We start from the raw sequence: 26,501 nt of genomic DNA, 5'->3' as shown, positions 1-26,501 counted from the left end.
TTATAAAAACAAAATACTTGGAATCTTTTGAGGAATCTCAACTTCAAAAGTAATTCTTGGAGCAATTCCTATATGCAACCCTGGAAATTTCTGACAAAATTGGATGCCATAAACAATTTATTGTTAGTGATTTATAAAGGAATACCTAAAAGATTTTTCGAAAGAATTCTGAAAGGGATTTTTGGAAAAAAAAATCCATGAAGAAATGTCAGAAGATGTCCATTGAGAGTTTTTTAGAGGAAAGCTTGGAGTAATTTAATGAAAAATCATAAAAGAAATTTTTGAATGAAAGCCCTAGCAGAAGAAAAAAAAGTTCAATGAAAGCATATCTTGATATGGAGATCAAAAAGTGATATTGTTTTGATTGATATAAGAGGTAAAAGTACTGGAAATAATAGCCAAAATTTACTCCTCGACCAACATCATCATAACAAATTAAGCTCTTTTGAGAGCTAATCAATAGCAGCGATCTATTCGGTTAATCTTCAAATAGCAAATTTTGCTATTGGTCAGACGTCCTAGGATCATTTCTTTGCTATTATTTTCAGAACTTTTACTTCTTATATCAATCAAACCAACAGCACGATTTGATCGTCAGTACTTGACCTCTGCCCGGGAGAAAGACAAATTTAACCCTTCAGCACGCGCGCTGTTGTAAAAAGTACAACACTACCAAAAAGCCTCGCTCGTCGTATACAGCGCGAGCGTGGTGCAGTTTCGGTTGCTTGATGGCGCGCGTCCTGAAAGGTTAATAAGAAAATCATGTAGGTTTTCGCAAGGAAACCTTCGATAAATTTCTTAAGGATACTCCAGTAGAATTTTTAAAGGAATCCCTAGAGGGATTTTGGAAGGAATGCATAGAAGAATTTCTGAAGCAATCCTTGAAAAAAAAACCCAGATTAATCCACCTAGTGGTGATAGCGCCTTTCTCGTCGAATAACTCATGATCTTTACGTCGACATAAGCCGATCCTGAGAACACTTATACGCTTAATACGATTCATGTAAAATTTGACCTCCTTATGAACCCAAATTGTGCACAGTATTTTTAGACGCAAAAGAAGATTGGAAAAAACTTTATTCAGTGTTGATGCTTTGGTTACGATTTTATTCTCTTGTACATATATGAATACTTTGACTATTTCTTCACTATTAATCTTACCCAACGTTTACCAGGCTATCAAAAAACCACCATTTGATGTATTGCTAACATTGGTTTTGTTCACTTTCATAATTCCACTATTTTAAGTGCCGCATGCTTGGGTTTGGTTCAATTTTACCATTTCCGGCAGACACCTGGAACCGATTCCATGGCACTACTGGTTGTCCCAAATATTGTATGGATATGGCTATTTTCTTGCCAACTGTTTATCAGGCTGCCTAAAAAGCCGCGAATTGATGTGTTCCATGGGAGCATCCATTAAGTGCGTCACGCTGAAATTGGGAATTTTCGAAGCTCCCCCTCCCCTCTTCGTACGGGTTTTTCCTATACATAACGCGGGATCATCGTGTACTGAGTACACGCACCATGAAAAAAGCTCACTTGTAGTACAAAGCGTGTGCGTAGTGTCGCTGAGGGTGGCTGAAGACGCGACTGCTCGAGGGTTAAAATAGCTTGTCACACTTTTACAATCCCCTCTCCCCCTAGGATCGTGACGTACTTAATGGATGGCCTCATGTATGATTTTGGTTTACTTTTATATTTTACCATTTCCGGCGGGGCACTCGTTACCTGTTCTTCAACATTACCGGTTCTCCCAAAGGTGCGTCTGAGACTTTTTGCTGACAAACTGTCAATTAAGTTATTCAAAAAGCCGCGATTTGGTGTGTCGCATGCATAGGTTCGGCTTACTTTTATATTTTACCACTTATGACGAGACACCCGAATTCGGTTCCCGGACAGGACCTGTTGTCCCAAATTTGGTCTGCGACTATTTTTTTTTTGCTAACCGTTCAACAGGTTACCGAAAAAGCCGCTGTTTGATGTGTCGCATGCATGGGTTTGGTTCACTATTATATTTGGACACTTCCGGTGGGACATCCGGAACCGGTTCCGGAACACTACTGGTTCAGATATGGTCAGAGACTAGTTTCTTGTTAACCTTTCATTAGGTTATCAAAAAAGCCGCGCTCTGATGTGTCGTATGCATGGGTTTGTTTCACTTTTATATAAGGCGATTTCCGACGAGACACCCGGAACTGGTTCCGCAATACAACTGTTAATCTCCAATGTGGTCTGAGCCTACTTCCTTAATAACTGGCCATCAGGGTATTGGAAAAGCCGTGATTTAACGTGTCGCATGCATAGGTTTGGTCTAGGGTTTGGTTCTCTTTTATATTTGGCCACTTCCGTCGGGACCCCCGGAACCGGTTCCGGAACACTACCTGTTCATATATGGTCTGATACTGTTTTCTTGCTAACTGTTCATCAGGTTATGCATGCATGGGTTTGGTTCTCCTTTATATTTGGCCACTTCCGTTGGGACCCCACGGAACCGGTTCCGGGACATTACCGGTTCAGATATGGTCTGATACTGTTTTCCTGCTAACTGTTCATCAGGTTATGCATGCATGGGTTTGGTTATCCTTTATATTTGGCCACTTCCGTTGGGACCCCACGGAACCGGTTCCGGGACATTACCGGTTCAGATATGGTCTGATACTGTTTTCCTGCTAACCGTTCATCAGTTTATCGGAAATGCCGCTGTTTAATGTGTCGCATGCATGGGTTTGGTTCTCTTTTATATTTGGCCACTTCCGTCGGGACCCCCGGAACCGGTTCCGGAACACTACCTGTTCATATATGGTCTGATACTGTTTTCTTGCTAACTGTTCATCAGGTTATGCATGCATGGGTTTGATTCTCCTTTATATTTGGCCACTTCCGTTGGGACCCCACGGAACCGGTTCCGGGACATTACCGGTTCAGATATGGTCTGATACTGTTTTCCTGCTAATCGTTCATCAGGTTATCGGAAATGCCGCTGTTTGATGTGTCGCATGCATGGGTTTGGTTCTCTTTTATATTTGGTCACTTCCGTCGGGACCCCCGGAACCGGTTCCGGAACACCACCGGTTCAGATATGGTCTGATACTGTTTTCCTGCTAATCGTTCATCAGGTTATCGGAAATGCCGCTGTTTGATGTGTCGCATGCATAGGTTTGGTTCTCTTTTATATTTGGCCACTTCCGTTGGGACTCCCCGGAACCGGTTCCAGAACACTACCGGTTCAGATATGGTCTGATACTGTTTTCCGGCCAACCGCTCATCAGGTTATCGGAAATGCCGCTGTTTGATGTGTCGCATGCATAGGTTTGGTTCGCTTTTATATTTGGCCACTTCCGTCGGGACCCCCCAGAACCGGTTCCGGAACATTACCGGTTCAGATATGGTCTGATACTGTTTTCCTGCTAACCGTTCATCGGGTTATCGGAAATGCCACTGTTTGATGTGTCGCATGCATGGTTTTGGTTCTCTTTTATATTTGTCCACTTCCGTCGGGACCCCCCGGAACCGGTTCCGGAATACTACCGATTCAGATATGGTCTGATACTGGTTTCCTGCTAACCGTTCATCAGGTTATCGGAAATGCCGCTGTTTGATGTGTCGCATCCATGGGTTTGTTGCATTTTCATGGCTGGCCCCTCCCAAGGGTACCGGTCCGGAACACCTAAATGGCCAGAACTCCGGAACGGCTGGACCGATCCGAACCATTTTCAATAGGAAACAATAGGACTATATGCCGCGTCGAATGAACCATCGGTCATTAAAATCGGTTGAGGTTTACTACCAAAAAGTGATGTGAGTTTTTTGTACACACACATACACACATACACACACACGCACACACACACACACATACACACATACACACATACACACACACAGACATCACCTCAATTCGTCGAACTGAGTTGATTGGTATATGTGACTCGTCCGTCCGGACCTTCTATCAAAAAGTCATTTTTGGAGTGAACATATAGCCTTTCCAGTACACTTAGTGTACGAGAAAGGCAAAAATGTGTAAACAAAGAGGAGTACCTTGTGGAAATTATAAAGGCATTCGAAGCAGTTTCTGTGGGAATTCCTGCCTGAATCCTTGGAAAAAAGGATTAAAAGAAATACTGAAGAAATTTTAGGAATATTTCCTGTAGGGTTGAAATTCCTGAAAAAATATTTGAAGGATTTTATAAAAGAATGCTTTGAGAATTTTCTGAATAAATATTTGTGGAAATTTTTGAAGAAATTTCTAAAAAAAAATCACTGGAGGAGTTTTTCAAGAAATTCGTGATGGGATTACTTAACAAAATCCATTGAAGGTTTTTGTAATAACTATTTGAGAAATTTCCGGAAGAATCGCTGGAAGACTTTCTGAAGAAATTCTCAGAATGAATTATTGGAAGATATTTTGAAAGAATTCTTGTAGGAATTCTTAGGAGAGATGAATGATTCGAGAAATTTTAAGAAATCTATGGATAAATTACCGAAGGAATTTGAGGAAATTTTTTTTTTTCTAAAGTCTTCGTGGCGAATAAGTGAAGGAATCTGTGTAGAGTTTTCCTAAGAAATTTATTAAGGAATTTGTTCATAAACACGTGAAGGAATTATTTAAGCAATCCATGCGAGATTTTCCAAAAATCGTTGTGAATTCTCTGTAGGAATTCGTAGTAGAATTTCTGAAGTATTTTTTTAGATAAAATAAAGCATTACCCGAAAAAAAAATTTATAAATGTTTTAAAACATTATTGAAGATCCATTAAGAAAATTTTTGGTGGATTTTTTTATTTTTATTTTTGTGTATTTCAACTTACGCTAAATCCACACTTATTTGGCGGAATCCTTAGAAATCGTCTAAAGCTTCTTCAAGAATTCTTCTTGAAGTTCCTCGAGGGATTCCTCTGGAAGTTCCTTCAGGAATTTCTTAAGTACTTTATGTGAAAGTTTTTTCAACCTCAAGAGGAATTGAGGTTCCTTGAAAAATTTCTGTAAAATTATTTTCTCAACAATTCCTCTGAACCGTCAGCAATCCCTCTTGAAGTTCCTCCAGGAATTTCTCTGGAATTCCTTCAGGAATTTCTATGCACAACCAGCTACGCACATTTGAACTGATAGTGCCTGCTTCAAAAACACAGTTTGTCTCCACGGAGTAAGTGCGCTACAATTGGTCGTAAATTTCATTTTTGGGCTCTATTTTTTTTTTTTTTTAGGATATGTTTAGTCCAGTCCAGGGTTCTCCAGTTAGCCTAGTGGTTAAGGCTATGGATCGCCAATCCGGAGATGGCGGGTTCGATTCCCGTTCCGGTCGGGAGAATTTCCTCGACTCCTGGGCATAGTGTATTATTGTACTTGGATCACAATATGCAAATTTATGCAATGGCAGGCAAATAAAGCCCTTCAATTAATAACTGAAGAAGTGTTCAAAGAACACTTAGTTGAAGCGAGACAGACCAAGTCCCAGTGGGGACGTCGAGCCATAAAGAAGAAGATGATTGTCCAGTTAACATACATTTAGAATATGCAATAAAAGAAATTGTTTTTTTTTATCGCGCTTAAGGAATGTGATCCATAACAAATGCCGGAGCATTTTCTTATTTAACTGACCAAGGAATCCAACAATAATATTCTAAGAAATTCGAAGGAATATTCTAAACATGTTTTGTAGAATTTACGAACAAATTTCGGGGATTATTTCATAAACAATGCTGGAATACTTCATGGAAAATTTTCTGAAGGAATTTCACCAAGAATTGCTTCCGGGTTTCTTCCTGTGATTCTTTCGAGAATTTCTTAGAAAAAAATACCAGAGATGCTTTTAACGTATGCTTCCGCAATTTACCTCCTCTGGTATTTTTTTTTTTCAAGAATTTCTCTGGGTATTTCTTCAGCAATCTTCTGATAATTTATGTATCATTTGTTCCGTTTTCTTATTAAGCAAATTCCTCCGGAAAATTCCTCGGAAGTTTGTTAGATAATTTCTTCGGAAATTCCTTGAGGAGTGTCTCCGATGGTTTCTTTAATCCGGAATTACCATTGGCAATTACTGTGGAAAACCTTAAGGAGCATCTCCGACAATATCTTAGGATTGCTTATAAGAATTTACATGCTTCAAAATCAGTTTGATTTTTAATTTGGGGAAGTCGTAACATGTTAGGTATGTAATTTTGTTGGTCAATTTGACGGAAGAGTGATACGAAGCCGTGGGTTCGAATCCTGTTAATTCAAATAAATGCATTTTTACAAATTTATCTCTCAATTTCTCAATTAAAAACACGGTGTCCTCACACAGTGTAAAAACTTACCTTCCTAGATATTCTCGCACAAATGTTTGAAGTAATGAGTCCATAATTTCCATAAAAAATTACCACATTCCTTGATTCTTAAAAAACAAATATGTATGAAGGCTTCGCTTGTAACTTGCCTGCAAATTTACCAAAAGCATTTCCGAAAAAATGTTAAAGAAATTACTTGGAGAATTCTTTAACGAATTGAGGAGAATTCCTTCACCAATTCCTGAATAAATTACAGGAGGACGCCTGAAAGTATTGCCGAATGCAGTGCCTAATGAATTCTGAAGAATTCCTGGATAAAATTCCCGGAGAAATTCTTAAGAATTTCCAAAGATATGTATTTCTAAAAGAGCTATCAGAGGAACATCAACATAAATTGCCAGGATGTATCCTCAACTCCTTAATTTCTAAAAAAAAATGTCGGAGGGATTTGCTAGAGATTTGTATGAAAAAAAATCCGGGATAATACCTAAAAAAAATAGCAGAGAAAATTATAAAGTTTTGGAAAGAACTTCTGAAGAAATTGCAGGAGGTATTCATAAAAAAAGAAAAAAAAATCCAAATCAATCGATAATGAATTTCGGGAGAAATTTTAAAATACTTTATCAGAGACTTCACTACTAGTATTTAGATGAATTTCTGAAGTAATTTGCTTCAACAAATCTAAAAGAGTTGCTGGAATTGTCGGAGATTTTTTAAAGAACAAAATTTAATAGCCGGAAATTTTTCTCAAACAATTGCTAGAAGAATTTCACAATGTAATTGTCGGAGGAGTTCTTAAAGAAATATTCGCAGGAATTTTTGAATATTTTCCTGAATACTTCCTTAAAAACTTACCGAAAGAATTCCTAACGTAACTTCTTTAGAAATTCTTACAAAAATTCTCGAAGAAATTCGTAAATAAAATATCGGAGGCAGCTCCGATTAGCAGGCTAGGGAGTTTCTTGAATAAGTACAAAGCGGAATTCCTGAACACGGAATATCTTAAAAAACATCTTTAAGGTTCTGTCGAAGGAATTCCTGAAAAAACTTCGGCAGGATTTCTAAATAATTTGCCAGAAAAAAATCCTAGGGAAAATTCGAGGGAATTTTAAAAGAAATTCTCGGAGAAACTCTTAATTGCTAAATGGCAATTCCAAAGAAATTGCTAAGAGAATTTCCAGAGTTTTTCAAAAAATGTGTGAAGGAGCTAACGGAGGAAGTTTTGAAAAAAGGCCGTAGAATTATTGTACAATTTCCCAGTAAAATTCATTGATAAATTACAAGAGGAATTCCTATGGAGTATCAGGAATAAAAAGTCTTTTAACCGGAAGCAAGTTCTTCAAAAAGTGTTAACAGGATTAGAAATTTTATCAAAAATTTTATTTTGAATCTTGGAGAAATATATGGAAGAAAACAAGCATTGCTCTTCTTACTATAACCGTTATATAACAATATTTAAAAAAAATATAATAACAAAAAAAACTGTTTTTCAGTTGACAAAGTCACTTTATTCATCCAGGTAACAACTAAGCATATGAATATTGAATAAGCTGTGCAGTAGCCCGTATTATGCATTTGATCTGCTTGCTGCAGTTTGAATGCATTACTGCGTTGAATTAGCATAAGCTGTGATGCTTAAAGCTTTTGGCTGTTAACGAGCATTTCAACTGCTTGTGATGTTTTCACTTAGGAGCAATCAGAATGCTTTTCAACTGCTCTTTGAATGCTAAGAGCAAAGAGATTGGAAGATTTGTTATCCATTTGGCAACACACAAGCCCGTGCACTAGATTGCGGGGGGGGGGGGGGTTAGGTGGTTAGTTGTTAAACCACCCCCCCCCCCCCCCTTCCCATTTCCAACGGTAGTGTTTCAAGTGTTTTTTTTTTAATTTGTTGCAACTTGGGAACGGTTCACCCGTAAAATGTTAGGAAAAAAATGTATATGTATTCAGAATTTAATTTACCATAAAATCCAAGAAAAATACATAAAAGAAAACATCTTCTGCTTATTTTGTGAATTGATAAAAACATATAAATTTGAGAAAAAATTTAGAAGTATCTAGACTACCCTAGGCTCTTTGGTAAACTTTTAGGTGGTAAAGCCTGTATCCGCAAAAATCGGGACACAGAAATACAGCTGTAAATATGTAATAGATACATTAAAATTGCTCAAACTTGGCCTAATAACATCTTAAGATGTGTTCATTTCACCCACAAAATTTCATGTGAATCAGTGTAGTACTTTTTGTTGTAGCGATGAAAGAGTAGAATGTGCGCTGTTGAATTTTGTACAGCCCCTAATTTTGCTTGTCAGCGCTGTAACTTTTGAATTTGGCCATGGAAATGGCTGAAATTTTGAACACAAACCTCCCAATCTACATTTATTGCATAGGCAAAATTTCAAAAAAATCGATGCACTATTAACAATTTTATAGTCGAAACATGTATTGGGACTGAACGTGATTTTAGCCCCTCAGACGGCAATTAGTCAGCACACTTTATTGTTTCAATTGTACTATTTAAAGTACTATACCAATAATCATCAAATTGTGTAGGCATAATATACACATAATAAACTACCTTCTGTGGAAATTTCATGAAAATTGGCAGAGAAATTAAAAAGTTAGGAGTAGGCAAACATCGCACCTGAAAAACACGAAAGATTTTCACTAACACTCACCCCTATCAACACCGCTAGCTTTCAAACCAATCGATCATAGTTGATGAAATTTTTCAAAAAAGTGTCTCTATAAGTTTTACAACTGCTAACGGAATTTCATAATTATCATCACAGAACTTTGAACTGTAGCGTAAAAGAACCATCTAATATGCGAATGAAAATTGGTCATGATTGTACAAAATGCTTAAAACCTCGTCTGTTTGATTTTCATCCACAGTAAAAAGTAATTCATCGATTTTTATGAAATTCGGCAAAAATGATAACATAAACTAAAGAGTTCTCATTCAATTTTTTGACCAATTTTACCGATTCATTACAGAGCTACAGCCGTACTTCTGTGTCCCGATTATTGCGGATACTGGCTTTAAGTCAGTTTTCTACAAAAAATAATAAAAAAATCTAAGGGTTAGATTTTTGAAAAAATACCATATAGCATGATAACTATTGAAGGATAAACGATGAATATTCTCTATGTGTTTTTTTAGTTAGTCCTTAAAATATCCTGAAACAACGACTTCATTTTAGTGCAACAAATAGATTACGAAATATATTTTTAAGATGAAACTCAGTCATTTTGAAAAATTGCGCCAGTGCAACACACAGTGGGACGGATTCTGATATTAGATATTTTAAACTAGTTTTCCTAAAGTTAAAACACTCCTAGAAAACTAAACATAAATGACGGTTAACTGTTCAAACAAACATAACGAAAAAACAACTAGACTTTCGAATCCTTGAAAAAGGTCCAATAAGGACCGAAACGTCGGATCAAGAAAACATATAGTTGTTTGGTTCTCCCAGAAGACTGAAAAGCCAGCAACATAACTGAAGACATCCAACATACAGTCGATCACCTAAGAAAGATGAAACTTTTCTTTCTTCCTACGTCCTTTGCAAAAATTGGATTTGGAAAAAATGTCATGTTTCGGTAGATGATTTACAACATCCAGCGCGTCAGGAAATCGTGGGAGCTATAAAAATACTTATTTCCAATTTGTCAAGATTTTTTCATGGTAGATTTTTTTTATCTAATTCTTATACAAAACAACGACGAATAATGATCGCACCTCGTCCTTCACCTCATGGCCAGTTTAGTGTCAATAGGGCATTTTTTCATTATCGTAAAAATTGGGGCAAAGGGTCTCAGATTTTCATGAAACATATAAATAAGCAAATAAATAAACAAATAAACAAAAGCCGGAAAAAGTATGCCCGAGCTCGTGGAAAATTTTCGAAAAAATATTTTTAAAAAAATTATTTTATAAGCTTTAATCGCTGAAATTTTTGGAATGCACTTTTTTTTATTTTCGAGTTATGGGCAACTTTGTTGAAAAACGTCCAAATGTGCCATAAAAGCCTTTTCTTTGAAAAATAATAACTAAAGAACGAAGCATCGTAGAAACAAAGTTTTTTTTTTATGAAAACGAAAGCATATTTTCTTAGAAATTAAAAAAATATGAAGTGGAAAAGTTTTCCACAAAATTTTCCACCGTTGAAAAAATGTATAAAGAAAAGCCGCAAAAACTATGCCCGAACTCGCGGAAAATTATCAAAAAAAATGTTTTTGAGAAGGTATTTTTATAAGCTTTGATCGCTGAAATTTTTGGAATGTACTTTATTTTCGTTACTGAGTTATGGCCAATTTTGTGAAAATGACCATGTAAGCCTATATTATATGGTAATTTTCACAAAATTTGCTTTCATTTTCTAAAAAAAACTTTGTTTCTACGATGCTTCGTTCTTGAGTTATGAATTTTCAAAGTAAGTAGTGTCAAGGGAAAACAAAAAAAAATCCACCTCAGTTTTCCGGGAAAATAGGCGACCCTGATTTTTTCTCAATTTTATTGTTCAGGTATTCATGAGCCCTGCTCGTGGAAAAAAAACTTCATGAAAATATGAGACCCTTCGGCCCAAACCCGTTAGGTAATAAAAAAAATAATTGAGTAGCTTTTGGATCATTTTGCAGCATGAAATCCGACTATGATTTTCCACAGAGCTTTTGTGGGGTGTGTATTGAAGGTCATTTCAATGAGTGAATCTGGCGAAGTGAAACAGAAACAATCCGAACCAGTCCAAGAAGACGTGGTGCGCAGCGAGCTAGGTAGTACATCAAGTGGATGATGATCTGTGGACCCTTCGCAAAGTGCGGAACTGGAGACACAGCCATGGACCGGGCAGACTGACGACGACTCCTATGTACAGCAGAAGCCACTCAAGACTTAGTCTGACTGGTAAAGTAAGTAAGATAAACAATTCGGCAAGCTGCTGCTTTGCTTCGGTTGCCTTCGTCATACGTGAAGTCATAAGTGGAGTGAAATTGAAACGAGACATTTTTCGTTATCATTTGATTTCCGGTGACTGGTTATTGATAGTCTACATCTTTTTGCTTCCTTCCAATAATTTATTGGCAAAGGTAAGTTGAAATATCTTTACTATTTGGCTATTTTCCATCCGATACGACGGAAATAAGCGTATAGGACGAAGTAAATGTCTACTGTATTTTTTTCCATTGGTGGTTTTCCCAGGATATATTTCCATTCAATGTATCAATCTAATTTTTTTCTTCAAAATTCCAATTTAAATTATAAACATTGAATTAGTCACACCATTATGAAAACTAGTATCGGCAGGGGGTCTTCACCTCGCAACAGTTGTTGCAGAGCGACGGCTTGAACCAGCTTTGCGGGAAAGTCCTCCCCCGTCCCTGCTCCTAGTCGAGGATATACAACAATCTCAGTCATCTCTTCCGACAACAAGTTCAAGGATAGGTGATTGCATCACGCTTATAGGTAAATGGGTTCAAGCTGGGCTGCCACCGGGTACCCACCACCGCACCAGTTGGCGATGGCCTTGATTTTGCACTTATTTGCAATCCGACGTAATTCAAGGAACGTGGCGCAGCTACCGTGCATTGTAAGTTGTGCATACTGGCTGATTGTTGCTACCGGGGAGCAAGCATCGGAATTTTTCATTCCCGATATATAGTTACTATGTGCGAGCAAGGTAGTACGAGGAATTGTTTGCCCAGGTAACAGTGCCATGAAAAAGGACGGTTTGTCGGACGGAGAGTGGAATGCTCATGGAAGCTTGGGCTTGGCAAAAGTTATCTGCAGTAATAAAGAAGAGGAATGCGTTTGCTTACTAATTGTGTTAGTCGGTATCTCTGGGGTCTGAGCAAACAAACACAGTATTTTATTCTAATTCTTTTTTCTAGAATCTAGATGAATGTTGAATTTGTGTTGTCTCCTGTAGGTAATTGATAGCATTGTAACCTCTCTGGCAAATGTTGCATTATGATATACTTTGATTTAGGTTTTGGTCAAACCTGTACCCAAGTAAGGGGGCTTATTTCTTCTTATTCTTCTTGACCTAACGTCCTAAATGGGACAAAGCTTGCTAATCAGCATTGTGCTCTACGATCATTTCCACAGTTATTAACTGAGAGCTTTCTCTGGCAATGATCATTTTGCAGGTGACAGGTACGAAAATAGTGTATTTCCCAGAAAGTCAATAAAAATTTTCCTCTATGGAAAGTTCCTGGACAGACCGGGAATTGAACCCATCACCCTCAATATGGTCGTGTCGAATACCTGTGCTCATACTGGGCGAGGGTTGTTATAATTATATCACAAGCAACATATGCATATAATAAGCAAAAATTCGCATTTGTTTCGAGATTGTGACTTTCCGTTATCACTCTTTTTGTACACACACTGGAACTGAGCCTGCTTCTCAGGTTGATGTTCTATGAGTTCCTCCACAGCCACAAACTGAGAACAATCTTTGCCAAGGACCATTTTTGCAAACGTTGCTGTATCCGAACCAGTTCAGAAGAGATATGCTCTCTATTCAGAACGAACAGCTACTCATCAGGTAACAACCAGAGTAAGAAAATTGGTGCCTTCGTATATCCTTTCATTACACGCAAACCTTCTTCGGTCCGGAAAATCCTATCACCACAAACAAACAAATCCATCCAGGTGGCGCCAATCATGCCGCTGCTGCTGCCTAATTTCACCCCAAAATACGTTTGCTTACCTGCCGTATGTCATTGGTACTGCGCCGTACGACGACGACCGGAAGAGTCACCCATTTTCGGAGTGCCAGAATGAGACCCCCCACCCCGCACACACCAAGCTAGAGCAGATGGCAGAATTGTTCTTCCAAGCCAGCCATACATGCTAACCCACTCCGAGCAATTCCGGAACTGGGGCAAACTTTTAAATTTTGTTTCCACTAGCTCCTTCGGGTTGCACTTACAATGGCATAAATGCGATTTCCATTGCCATCCGGGTTGGGTTGCCCGGTTCCGCAAATCTTGTTGCCCATGGCCTGGCCGGCCATGCTGCGGTGCTGTTTCGGAGATGGAAGTGGAACCACCCAAAGTTGGCGGTTGTCGCTTGGATAGTGGGACAAGTGGGAGAAGAATAGGTCAACACTACGGTTTACAAGACGTGCATATTACTTTACCAAACACCGTATGTAACATATGTAAACAAAATAGAGGTTTTCACCTGAGGTGCTAAATTTCGTTGAGGGCTACTTGTAGCACTCGCCTTTGGGGAGGATTTGTGAAAAAATACCCGAATTTTTCATGTTTCCGAAATGTTCAATGTATGAGTTGCTATGGGAACAACGAACTTTCCCTTCGGTTTTCTCCTTTCGTGGATTTTGTTAGATACGGTGTTTGGTAAAGTTAGGCTTGTTTTCTAGATTGGTGATGCGTTGCGGTGAAAGGTAAGTATCAACAATGTAGATTCTTCCAAGATTCCTTCTGAAATTCTCACTAAGACTTCAAAGGTTCCCTTCTAATGACTTCTCCAAGAGTTTTGGGAACTCTCCAATACATAATTGGGTCCGTGATTCCTTCCGAACTGCCTTTCGAGATTATCTTTATATTTTTATTTTGAAGTGTTTTCAGAAGCTTTTTTGACATTTCCATAAAGAATGCTCCAAAAACTGGAGGAATTCCGTAATGAAATTCTGGAAAAAAAATCCTCCCAGGAATAATTCTGGAAAAAAATTCCTCTGGAAGCCCAGAACGATATGCAGAAAACCCAGAAGCAACTCCTGGATGAATTCAGAAAACGGTTCCTGGAGGATTGCTGGATGGCGTTCATGAAAAAATCAGGAAGCAGTTTCTGAATGAATATCAGAAGGAAATCCCAGAGGAAGGAGTTCATGAATGGATACTGGAAGCAGTTCCTGAAAAAAAAAAAAATGCAGAGATATCTCGAAAGAAGTTCCCGGAACAATCTCGAAAGACGCTCGACAAGAATCCTTGAAGAAGCTCCTGGAGGAATCTCGGAAAAGGTTCTTAGATTAATCCCGGCACGAGTTCCTCGGAAGAGATTCCCGTAGGAATTTCCGAAGGCATTCTTGATGCAATCCCAAAAGTAGAAACCTGAGAGGAGTTCCAGGAGGAATTCCTGAAGAAGATCTTGGAAGAACACCGAAACAAATTTTCAAGGATTTCCGGAAAGATTCACTAGATGATCTAAAATGTCTATAGAAATTTTTAAAGAAACTCAGAAGGACCTCAGGAAGAAATCGCATATTCGATTCCGGGGAGAAGTTTTGAACGAATCCCACATGGAATGCAAGTAGATTTTTTTTTGAAGGAGTTCCTGAAGAAATCTCGGAATGATTTTCTAAAACAATTGAAGAAAGACTGCCTGGAGGAATTCTGGAAGTAATCTCTGGTAAAATTCTTGGAGAATCTCAGGAGGAACTACTGGTGCAATCTCAGAAAAAAAAATCTTTGAGAATCTCAGAAAGAACAATGGAAGGTCCTCGTAAAGTAACACCTGGGGGTTTCCTAGTTCTGGAGAAATTTCAGAAGGATCTCAGAAGGATAGTCTGGATGAATCCCAGAATGACTTTCTGGAGAAATCTCAGATGAAACCTGTTTACGAATATCAGGAGAAATCCCTGGAATACTCATAGACGGAAATTGTGAAAAAAACCTTTATGCAATTCAGTATCATAATTTAAATTTTATGTAACTCATTTTGGTATCATAATGGCCAATTTTTCTGAACTGGCTCATTATGCAACTCATTTAGTTGTATAATGTTCAAAACTCATTTGAGTTGCATTATGAACATTATGCAACTCAAATGGGTTGCATTATGAAAAAATCATTGCATAAAATTTTGTATGGAACTCGTTGCAAAACTCGATTTTTTCAGCACTCTTCGTATTTATCCAACTCGGCAAGCCTCGTTGGATAAATGTACGACTCGTACTGAAAAAATCAACTTTTTGCAACTCGTTACATAAATAACTATAATACATTCATGAAGTTGCGTTGTTTCTTCAGATATGTTCCAAAGAATTGTTAACGTTCCAGGACGCGCGCCCGTTTGTTTCTAAAACAACAACGCACTCGGGCTGTGTACGGCACATATGGTTTTTATGGTAGTACTGTATATTTTACAACAGTGCGCGTCCTGAAGGGTTACAGAAGTTGTTTTAGAATGAGTTCGCGTAGGGATTCCTCCTGGAATTAGTTAAAACACTCTTCAAGAATTTGTACAGTGATCCCTGGTAGAGATCAAGTACTGACGATCAAAACGTGGTATTGGTTTGTTTGAGATAAGGGGTAATAGTGCTGAGAATTATATCAAAAATTTGTTCTTGAACCTTCTGATCAATAGCAAAATTTGATATTTGAAGATCAATCAAATAACTCACTGCCGTTGGTTAGATCTTACCTAGAGCTAAATGTTCTATGAGGACGATGTTCCAGGAGTAAATTTGAGATATTTTTTTCAGTACTTTTACCTCTTATCTCAAACAAACAAATATAACTTTCTGATCTCCATATCAAAATATGCTATTTTTGAGCTTTTTTCCTCTGCTCGGGATCGTTTCGAGAAGAGTTCCTTCAAGAATTACGCCTAAATTAGTTCCTTAAGAAATTCCTTCAGAAAGGGGGGTTTGCTTTACGGACTCCTCTAGGAAAAGTTCCTCCTGAGATTGGTTCGGGTGGAGTTCCTTAAGGGGTTTCTCGAGCTTATATTCCAGGAAACCAGAAATTTATCCAGCAGTTTCTTTAGTGATTCAATCAAGAGCTCTTTCAGAAATTCCTCCATATCGTATTTAATCATACAAACTCCAAATTCACTAGTGATTCCGTCAAGGATTCCTCCAGGAATTGAAGGTAAGGTAAGATCCAAATGGGATTTCTCCAGTACAGCGGTGCCATCCAGGTTGCTCTAAGCTACTCACTTGGACTAGGGAATAATGAGAAGACTTGATCCTCCCCCATGTTTTCTCGGAATCAAAATCAGTCTTATTCGGGATTTTTTTCCAAACCGATACATCTGGAAAGAAGAATTTGTTTCAGCTACAAGTGATTTTGATTGTGCATTGCATAATGGGTGATGGTTTGTTTTCTGTTCCTCAGAAATCTTTTAAACGATTTTGAATAATCTCCATATTGAAACAAGTTTTAAAGAAACATATAGATTGTTTTAAAATATTTTAATTAAGGCAGCTAGGTTACCAAGTTCACTGGGCCAAATATTTGATAAGGAGTGAACTTAAGAAACAAAACATATGTTTAACACTTATCAAAATTCGATCAGGTCAAACATATGTTTTGGCGTTGGTTTTATTTTAGTCAAATGTTTGACCCTGTGTACTGGCATATTAAGTATACACACCAGTGACACGGGGAAACCTGATTCCTCGAGGATTACACACGCATGAGACCGAGGCAAATATTATTTTTTCAAGACCTCTTATCAGGTACGAGGGGGAGGGGCGAAAATATATAAGAAACAAAAAAAAATAAAAAGAGAAAAAAACTTTTGAAAAATTAAAAATGAAAACCATTATTGAAAACATTATTTTTATTGGAAATAGAAAATGGTTCCTTCAAACAAAATCCTCTTCGATTTTTAAAAGGGGGAGGGAGTTGATATAAAACAAATTGAATAGTTGCATCGGCTTTACATGTACAAAAAATATTATTTTTGAAACCTCTATTTACTTGTATAGATATTCAGTGAAATGATGTGTCAGATAAGGCCGATGCAAATATTTAATCTGTTTTATGCCACCTAACCCCACCACCCTCCCACACTTCTAAAATCTCAAAACGGTTAAAAGGCAAAAAAATGCGACCGTTGACTTCAATTTCTTTCTATTGAAAGTTTTCAAGCAACAATTTTTCAATAGTTAATTTTTTTTACAGAAATGAGTATTATTTTTAAGTTTTCAATATTTTTTTTAGTTTTTATTATTTGTTTCTTATTTATTTTTGTCCTCCTTCCTCGTACCCGATGAGAGGTCTTGTACATAAAACAAAAATAATATTTGCATCGGCCTAATTATTTTTTTATTACACTACAAGGGTGATCAAATCTTTCCATTTCTAAAATACGGCATATTTTTGAAAATGTAAGAAAATCTTACAATTTGAAATACACTTAATTCATCAATAATACGAGAAAACTTGAAAAGAAAATGAATACAAGATTTCTGATTGATTTCCCGTTTAAATGAGCCATGTGCTCAAAAGGTAATGAAATGTCGCCCATTTATATAATAATAATTTAAGGTCCTTCTGCTGTACATAAATTTGCGTTGATGTTGACATGCCTTTCTGTGTGAAAATACGGTAAATTAAGAAAAAACCCAATCTCTCTACTTATCTACTTTTATGAGAATATTCTTTTTTGATAAATGTCTGCAGTTATTTAATGATTCAATAATTATTTAACTACATTTTTTGCGCTCCTATAAAAATAAGAAATAAACCTTACCTTGAGCTTGAGCTTGATTGACCGCCCGCAGTTGCTACTCCAGTATCGCCAGATCAGCACAAGGAACTAATGAGATAGCTGCTTGGGACTAACGGGCATCTTCAGTGTGTGAGCGTTGGTGGTCTTGTATTTTTAGGCGACATTGGCGCCTGCTGCGTCAGGTTGCAGGTCAATGGGGAAGTGATAATTGCAATCGCTTGCCCACATCAGGCCGTTGAATCCTCTGTGCCTGCACAAGGTCATGACGATGTTGGTGTGTTGCTGGGAAATGTTTATTTTTGGCACATGGATCATGCATTGGTGCAAGGGTTCCAGGCGTAAAGCGAAAGATTGTGTAATAAGAAATAAACCTTACCGCGATTAAACTGTACAATTCTAAAGAGCTACCTCTTACGAAAACAAAGAAAAAAGAACGCTTGTGGCTAAGAAAAAGACAGTGTGCCTGTCGAAAAGCGTAATACTCAAAAGAACAGCATATGCGTTACAGAAGGAAAGTCGATTAAGAGAAATCCAGTAGTATGGCCTGGCCACCAATAAGCTTTATAATATTACAACTGAAAAAAAAGAAACAACGTGACAATTGAGTAAAAGATGGGAAACTAACAGATAAAATTTCATTAGATTGACCATCAGTATTTTTAAAATAATAAGTTTAACTCTAAATCAAAAGTAAGAAAAATAAAAAAAACTAAAGAACAACATAAAATCATAGAAATTCAAAAGAAATAAGTATGTTCTAGATGCCAGTAATGTAGATGGGATTAAAAAGATCTTATGAGATTCCAAAAACACATTTTGTCACCATTTGCGGAGAAAATTAGATTTTCGGCCTACTGACCCATTCTGCCTAGCGTACTTCCTTCAAATGATCTGATATTCCTGTGAATATGATTTTTTCGTCTTTAAGTAAAAGGAAAACCTCCTTAAGGACTCAATTTATCTCTTTTTATTATCGAGATTTTCAACCCGAGGCTAGCTTGTCTTAGTATTGCAAATTAGGATTCTTCCCTTCCTCTCATTATAAAAAAAACGGCAATGATTTGTTTAGAATCCCAAAAAAAGAAACATCCCAGGAATTCCTTTGGTAATTTATTCAAGGATTCCTTCAGAAATTGCTCCAGGGATTATTTCAGAATACTTCCATGGACTTCTCAAGAAGTTTCTCAAGGATTTATCTCGGATTCTTAAAAAAATACAAAGATTTTTAGGAAGTCTTCAAAGGACTCCTTCTGAAATTTCTGAAAAGTGGCATTCGGGAAGTTTTTCAGGGATTTCTTAGAAATTTATCCAAGAATTTCTCTAGCCAGCCACTTTTCTTAGGATTTCATTAAACTATTTTTTTCTAGCTTATTTAAAGATAGATTAAAAATCCTCTTCCAAGGACTATTTCAGAAGTGGCTGTCCGTGGCTCTTCTTCTAAGAGACAGAGGTGCAAAGTGGCATCATATGATTAGATTGATGAGGAAACTGAACGAGATCAAGTGACAGAATACGATAAGATAAGAATAGCTACAGTGTTGACACAGTATTGTAATTTTGTTTTACACATATTGATTTCGGCTCTGTTAAGTGTAATATACGCCTGAGCTTTACAATTCCAGGATTCGAAAAAAAATCCATAATAAATGTTTCATGCATTCCTTTAAAAAGTGCTGTACAGATGCATTTTGAAAATCCTGCAGGGATATCATTTAGAAAACGTGTCACGGATTACTTTATAAATTTCTCCAGGGGTTTTTTTAAGAAAAATATTTTATGGACTGCTTAAGGAATTCATTCCTGGATTTTCCCCAACAGTTCTTCTAGAATATGTTGCATGGATTTCTACTGTTATTCCTGTTATTCCTCCAGCAGAAAATCAGGAATTAGAAATTTCTGCAGGGATTTCTTCAGAAATACTTTTTTCTCTTGAGATCCCTTCTGATATTTGTTGAGGGGTTACATATTTTGCTGGGACCAAAAAAAATATATATTTTTATTACGTAATCAGAAGCTACACTAGCTAGTAACAGTGATCACGATATCTTAAAAACTAGTTGACCGATTTGCTATTTTTTTAACTGTCAAATTGATTTCTTTAGGAAATCTTCCACCATTTGCTTCAGAAAGAACTCGAAGATTTTTTTCTGGTCAATCTTCCAAGGATTCTTTCAGCACTCTTAAAAAAACCTCCGAGGGCACCTCCAAGTTTTCCGCTCAGAATATCTTCATAAATTTCTCCTAGGGTAATTGTTCCCATCGTTGCGGTAGTACCTATTGTTGCGGTAATGGCAATTGAGCACTTTTTCGACTGAAATGTTACCAAAAGGTATTTTTAATAGATGTATGGTGCTTAAATTATGAGATTTCACCATTTGTTTGCTTAAGATTTGTCCAAAAACCTATTTTTAAAAAATATTTTCATAAATGTGTTTGCTGCTGTGTTCCTATTGTTGCGGTAGTGTTCCTAATGTTGCGGTATCCCATATGATTTCAATGGGATACCGCAACAATAGGAACAAAATACCGCAACATTAGGAACACATACCGCAACATTAGGAACACAATGATCTTTCAGATAAAAACGAATAAAATGCTCATAACAACATCAAAGTGGCAATATTTCGTTATTTTCCCGTAGATTAAGGATGGATTTTATTATTTTCAATTCAATCCATGTAAAAAGTTTGCTTGGGGCGATACAATTGTGGTTTAAACATGAACCCAGCGCTTAACTCCTCCATGATCGGATCAATTACCCTAATTATCCTTTAGAAAGTCATTCGTGATTAGTTTTCATTGAAAAAATTTCTAAAATTTCACCGGCTTTACCTCTAGGAAATTTTTATCTTTCATACATTCCAACAGGAATTCCAGGTGATAAGAGATTTCTTCATACATTTCTCGTGGAATTCTTTTGAAAAATCGTTCATTGATTGCTTTAGAGTTTTCTCCAGAGATTCTTCTAGAAAATTTTCTAAATAATCCTTTAGATACTCTTCTAGAAATTTCTGCAGAAATTTCCCCAAGGATTCCCTCAGATTTTCTACAAGAGCTTCTTTAAAAAATCTTTCGTCATATTTTAGTGAACTAGATTTGCGCACATCACTATCAATCAAAACTCTATTTGTTTATGTCAATTCTCTTCACTCAATATTTTAACTTTGTAGTCGAATAGCTGCTTTCGTTTGTTTCTTAAATTATCTAAGTGGCAATAGGTTCGGATTAGTAGCTGATTCAAAACGGCTTTTCTCTACATTCTCTCTCTCTCTTCTTGGCGTAACGTCCTCATTAGGACAAAGCCTGCTTCTCAGCTTAGTGTTCTATGAACACTTCCACAGTTGTTAACTGAGAGCTTCCTCTGCCAATGACCATTTTGCATGCGTATATCGTGTGGCAGGCACGAAGATACTCTATGCCCAAGGAAGTCAAGGAAATTTCCTTTACGAAAAGATCCTGGACCGACCGGGAAATCGAACCCGTCACCCTCAGCATGGTCATGCTGAATACCCGTGCGTTTACCGCCTCGGCTATATGGGCCCTCTACATTAGTGTATTACCAAAGGACGTTCATTACTTTCCAAAGTACATATGAACTTAACATACATTCAATTCCTATTATAAAATTGTTGAAACGGCTTAACTGTGTTAACTGTTATTCAATTTGTTGTATTATGGCCTTTGAACATATATAAATTTATAAACAGACAAGTCATTCAATACCAAATTATCACGTTAGTGGAAAATCATAAAAAAACATCATGTTATGAAATTCCCTACAGGTATGATGAAGAAGTCCCAAATTAATTATCTCCCATCATTCCATACTCTGCATATGATCCATGTCGTCCTTTCGGAATCCTAATCCTTTGTTTGGCCCACACTTCAATCACATACGACAATGAATAAAATAGCAAAGAATTTTTTGACCCATATTCCACCGGATCCCCCTGTGCAATGCCACAGTCCAGTCCAACTGCCAGTCAGTGTCCACACCCATCAGGTGGACAACGTCACACAGCACCAGTAGCAGCAGCAGCAGCAGCAGCAGCAATGCTGGACGCCGGGTCGGGTGCATCCAGCAGCATGTTTGCTTTCTCGCAATCCCCGATTTTCGGTGGCCCTATCCCAACCCGATTTATATTTGCGCCTGGTTTTCCCTCCCACCACCACTGACCACCATTCTACCCGTCGTTCTCCGAGGTCCTTGCTGATGATGCATCACATGTGGGACACAGCAGCATCAGCATCCAGGAAAAACAACAAACCTTGAGACTGCGAGAGAGTGAGAGTCGGAGCGTCGGAAGAGAAAATTGGGAGCGGGCGAAAGCTCTCGCCCAGCTCGCGCGTTATCACACCCGAGTTTTCCAAGAGTTCGCCCTCGTTCGATGGTCCACAGTGACTGTTGCATTCGCCCGACCGCTGCACCCGCGTCTGCGCATGGGAGAGAGCCGAGTTTTTCCGACTTCCGTGTTGCGGAAGGCAGGCGGCCGAATCGTTCGGTGGGTGGAAAAGCTCGCTCTCCTTGATGCGCGTTCGGAAAGCTCGATAGCCCACGTGAGAGCTGGCTCGGGCTCGGTCGTCGGGCGGGCGGTCGGTCGAGATACACCGGATTGCAGCAGCTGGATCAAGATCAAGATGATTTGGCTCTCAGTTTGTCTCTGCCTGCATCTGGTGATGGTTGACAATCTGGAAAATTGGTCGCGATATAGCTTTGAGTGTTGTTCGCGGTTGAGCAGCTATTCGGTGGTTGTTCGGTTCGCCCGGTTCAATCCGGAAGGTGTTTGAGGGCGTTGAGACGCGCGCGGTCTGTGATTCCGATACAGTAGTGTACGGACGCCGCACGAATTGCATATCTAGGAGATGTGAGCTGTGCTCTTCGCTGGGCTTCAACAAGGGTTGTCCGGACGAAACAAATCAAATCCACATCCGCTGTTCGTAGGGGGCTTGCGGTATTGTACGCTTTGACGGCGGGAGTGAGTCTCAATACTCAATACGTATCTACGTCTTCGTTATATAACCCGAGATATTGAGGCCTCGTACCTGTGGGAGTCTTGTTAGCTGTAGCGCAGAGCGTGTTTTTGTTGGTGCAGCGGAATTGTGATCCGTCTTCCTAGTGAGAAAGGGTATGGTTCAAAGTATGTGAGCCAAGTTTGTTCGTAGGCACCTTTGTGCACCGTCACGGTCGAGAATCCTGGAAGCTGTGCTGCTACAGAAAAGCGCAAAACTATACAACGTCTCGTAGGCCCTTGACTTTGGGAGGTTCCCGTGTGCTTCGTCGAGTGTTTGGTGCGGTTCAAAGCAAGTGTGGATATAGCGAGAGAGAAGAGAAAAACAACATCAAGGATAACAAGTTTGTCGAGTGTGAAATTGAAAACAACAACTCCTTCCGACCCGTCCCAGTGTCCCCGTGTGGCACTTTGGTGAAGTTCTTCGCGCAGAACCGTCCGATTTTGCACAAACGAGGATTACATTCGTTACCGGGGGCCGTCTAATCTCCCACCAAAGCCAGAAAAAAGAGATTGTGTAATTATATTTGCATTAACATAAATAAAAGTGGATTTCTGCGGAGCAAAACCGAGTAAACAAGCTCAAGCGATTCCATCCCCAGGGGCTCAAGGAACCAACTCAAATCCGATGGATGTGAAACGACTTCTATAGGTTTAAATTTCTCTTCTCATTACATTTCCCACATTTAATCCACCGAAAAGCAGTGCAGTGCGAGTTCAACCGTGTTCCAAAGGTTGCCATTCAGGTTATCTACACCATCGCTGACATAATCTTTTTGGCCTGCGCCGCGTGCACGGTGCCGCCGCTTTCGGTACATCTCTGTGGATGATCTTTCTATCGAGTGAAGCGTGGTTCCACGGAAAAGGCGGAAAAGTGAAAAAGTTGTTGAAATTAAATAAATTAAAAAAGTTTCGCGTGCCCCGCGCAGGGCCTTTGTAAGTGAAAAGAGTGGAATTCCGTGGTGTTATTTCGTTGAATACAGTGAACCTTTTCAGATCCAGCCGGGAAGGAAGTTCAGAGGCCAACCGAAGTGAATGTAATATTTTTTCTCCGGCCCTCCGCTGCTGATGTGGTGTGGTTTGCGGGTGATTCGTTCCACTGATTAGGATTATTGCGGATCAAAGAAAACGTGCTCGCTTGCGGGAAGCAGCAGAAAAAAAAGATAGGAAGAACCAGTGTGCCAATAAAGCAATTAAGTGAAGAGAGAAGAGCACTGCACGGAAACTGAAGCTGAAGCGGCTGCCCACCCGGATGTAATTTGCACGATGTGCATTGAGCCTGACCTGTGGTTTTGACTAGTGGTAGTAATACAACTGATTGCCGTCGTTATGGTTGACCCACTGAAGATTTTTTGGGTACTGACTAACAGCACTTATTTAGGTAAGTTTGTTTTCTTAAGTTCATTGGCTATAGAAAAACATTTCATTCGTCAGTTAATTAAGTAGTTTAAATTTATTTAGTACTAGCTGTCCCGGCAAACGTCGTACTGCCTGCCTACTGTGTTTTTTGACGTGCAGCTCGATAGGGACGTTCCCCGCAAGGTCATTTGTATGGGAGCCCCCCGTTCCAGAGACCGGAGAGCTCTCACACCAAGCTAAGAACCTTCCCCGGCCCCGACAGCACCCACATACAAAATTTCACACCGATCGGTCCAGTAGTTTCCGATTCCATAGCGGTCAGACAGACAGACAGACAGACAGACAGAAATTCATTTTTATATATATAGATTTAGTAAAAAAAACCTTTATGCTAAAAACTGAGTTTCGGTGAAATGTTTGAAGCTCTTTAAAATTTAACACAAATAAATGATTTTAATTTTTAATCAGTAGGTTATTGTTTTCTATGGTTTAATTACAAATGACCTATAGCAATCTCAAAAACAGTATTATCTTTTTGAACTGTTTTTTGCATGGCAGTCAATTAAAAACAATAACAGTTGCGCAGATTTAACATGGTTAATCACTTCGTTAATAAGTTAATAATAAATTCAAGAAAAAACTCAATTATCAATATTACACCATAGTGGCTGCAAACCTCGAGCATGGAATCATTCCCAAGATCTCTTTCCACCTTATCAGCCCATCTTGCACGCTACTCTTCTTGTATTGAACTTCTTGTACGTTTGAATCTATTGCGAACATTAGCTTGGCAGGGTTGTTGTACAGCATTCTCACAACATGGTCTGCCGATCTTAACCTTCTAGCTTTTGCCACCTTCGTCGTAGAGGGCAGTGAACTTTTGTTTGCCGCTACACACTATTTTTCTGGGCAGTGCCAAAGATGATCCTAATCATACGATGTTCGAACATTTATAGTGCTTACATATCCTCCTCGAGCATAATCCAATTCCCGTGCCCGTAGAGAACCACCGGTCTTATCAGCGTCTCGTTCATAGTAAAGCCTGTATCCGCAATAATCGGGACACAAAAGTACGGCTGTAGCTCTGCAATGAATCGGTAAAATTGGACAAATAATTGACTGAGAACTCTTTGCTGTATGTTTATTATTTGTGCCAAATCTCATTAAAATCGATGCATTACTTTTATTTGTGGATGAAAAACAAACAAACGTGGTTTTGAGCATTTTGTACAATCATGACCAATTTTTATTCGCATAATAGATGGTTCTTTTACGCTACAGTTCAATGTTCTGTGATGATAATTACGAAATTTTGTTAGCAGTTATGATACTTATAGAGACACTTTCTTGCAAAATCTCATGAATTTTGATCAATTGGTTTGAAAGCTACTGGTGTCGATAGGGAAGAGTGTTAGTGAAAATTTTTCGTTTTTTTCATGTGCGATGTTTGCCCATTCATAACTTTTGAATTTCTCTGCTAATTTTCTTGAAATTTTCACAGAAAGTAGTTGATTATGTGTATATCATGCCTGCAAAATTTGATGATTATTGGTATAGTACTTTCAATAGTACTATCGAAACAATAAAGGGTGTAGACTATTTGCTGTCTGAGGGGCTAAAATCACGTTCAGTCCCAATACAGGGTGCGGCAGGAAAAAATGCGAAAAGTTCAAGGCACTATTACACGCTAAATATGAGATATATATGACTATTTTTTCATGACAGTGTTTCAGTCAATGTCTATATTCAAGCACTGCAAAATAAAAATGAACATATTTGATGTTAAACATTTGATAATGTAAGCCTAATAAGCGGATATCAATAAACTGCGCGCCCAATGGTCATTAAACAAAATTACTATAACAGCAAAAAAAATAGCTTAAATTCGATGAACAACCAGACCAAACTGATCCAGAGCCATGTAGTTTCACATACTAGATGAATTAAGTACATATATTTGATGATATTGTAGAGAAAATTAAAAAAAATGTTTTATCAGATACGAAAATTAGCGACCTGTGTACTTTTCTACGGTTTGAAAATTCTGATTGTCTTTAGCTTCAGGTGCCACCCTGTAAAGGTTAGTGACCAAAATGGGAAATGTTTTAATTAACTTTTTAGAAAACTAGCCTATTAGAGATCATGGAACGTTGAAACATATATTGGTTAACGTCGAATGGACGAAAACGAGGTTTGAAGTTGAAAAACACTTTCGCATTTTTTCCTGCCGCATACTGTACATGTTTCAACTATAAAATTGTTGATAGTGCGTCGATTTTTTTTTGAAATTCCGCCAGTGCAACAAATGTAGATCGAGGGGTTTGTGTTGAAAATGGCTTTCTTTTCCAAATTCAAAAGTTACAGTGCTGGTAAGCAAAACTAGGGACTGTACAAAATTCAATGGCGAACATTCCGCTTTTTCATAGCTACAAC

General features: G+C 38.2%; 1 protein-coding gene across 5 annotated transcripts in view; it reads left to right on the top strand.

Moving 5' to 3' along the window:
- Window positions 1-22,293: 22,293 nt before the first annotated feature.
- LOC109418168 (neural-cadherin) overlaps window positions 22,294-26,501 on the top strand; it is an 800,840-nt gene continuing 796,632 nt past the window's right edge. For all 5 annotated transcript variants that reach the window (XR_009997404.1, XM_062849755.1, XM_062849752.1 and 2 more), the window contains exon 1: window positions 22,294-24,090. Coding sequence is in view for 4 of the 5 variants with exons in the window: in XM_062849755.1 (XP_062705739.1) it covers window positions 24,039-24,090 (52 nt within the window). In the remaining variant the exon portion in view is untranslated. The remainder of the gene's footprint in view (window positions 24,091-26,501) is intronic.

Source organism: Aedes albopictus, chromosome 2, assembly GCF_035046485.1.
Source record: "Aedes albopictus strain Foshan chromosome 2, AalbF5, whole genome shotgun sequence".
In the NCBI taxonomy this organism is placed as follows: Eukaryota; Metazoa; Arthropoda; class Insecta; order Diptera; family Culicidae; genus Aedes; species Aedes albopictus.
Note: the sequence above shows the minus strand (reverse complement) of the source record. Positions and strands in the feature narration are given on the sequence as shown.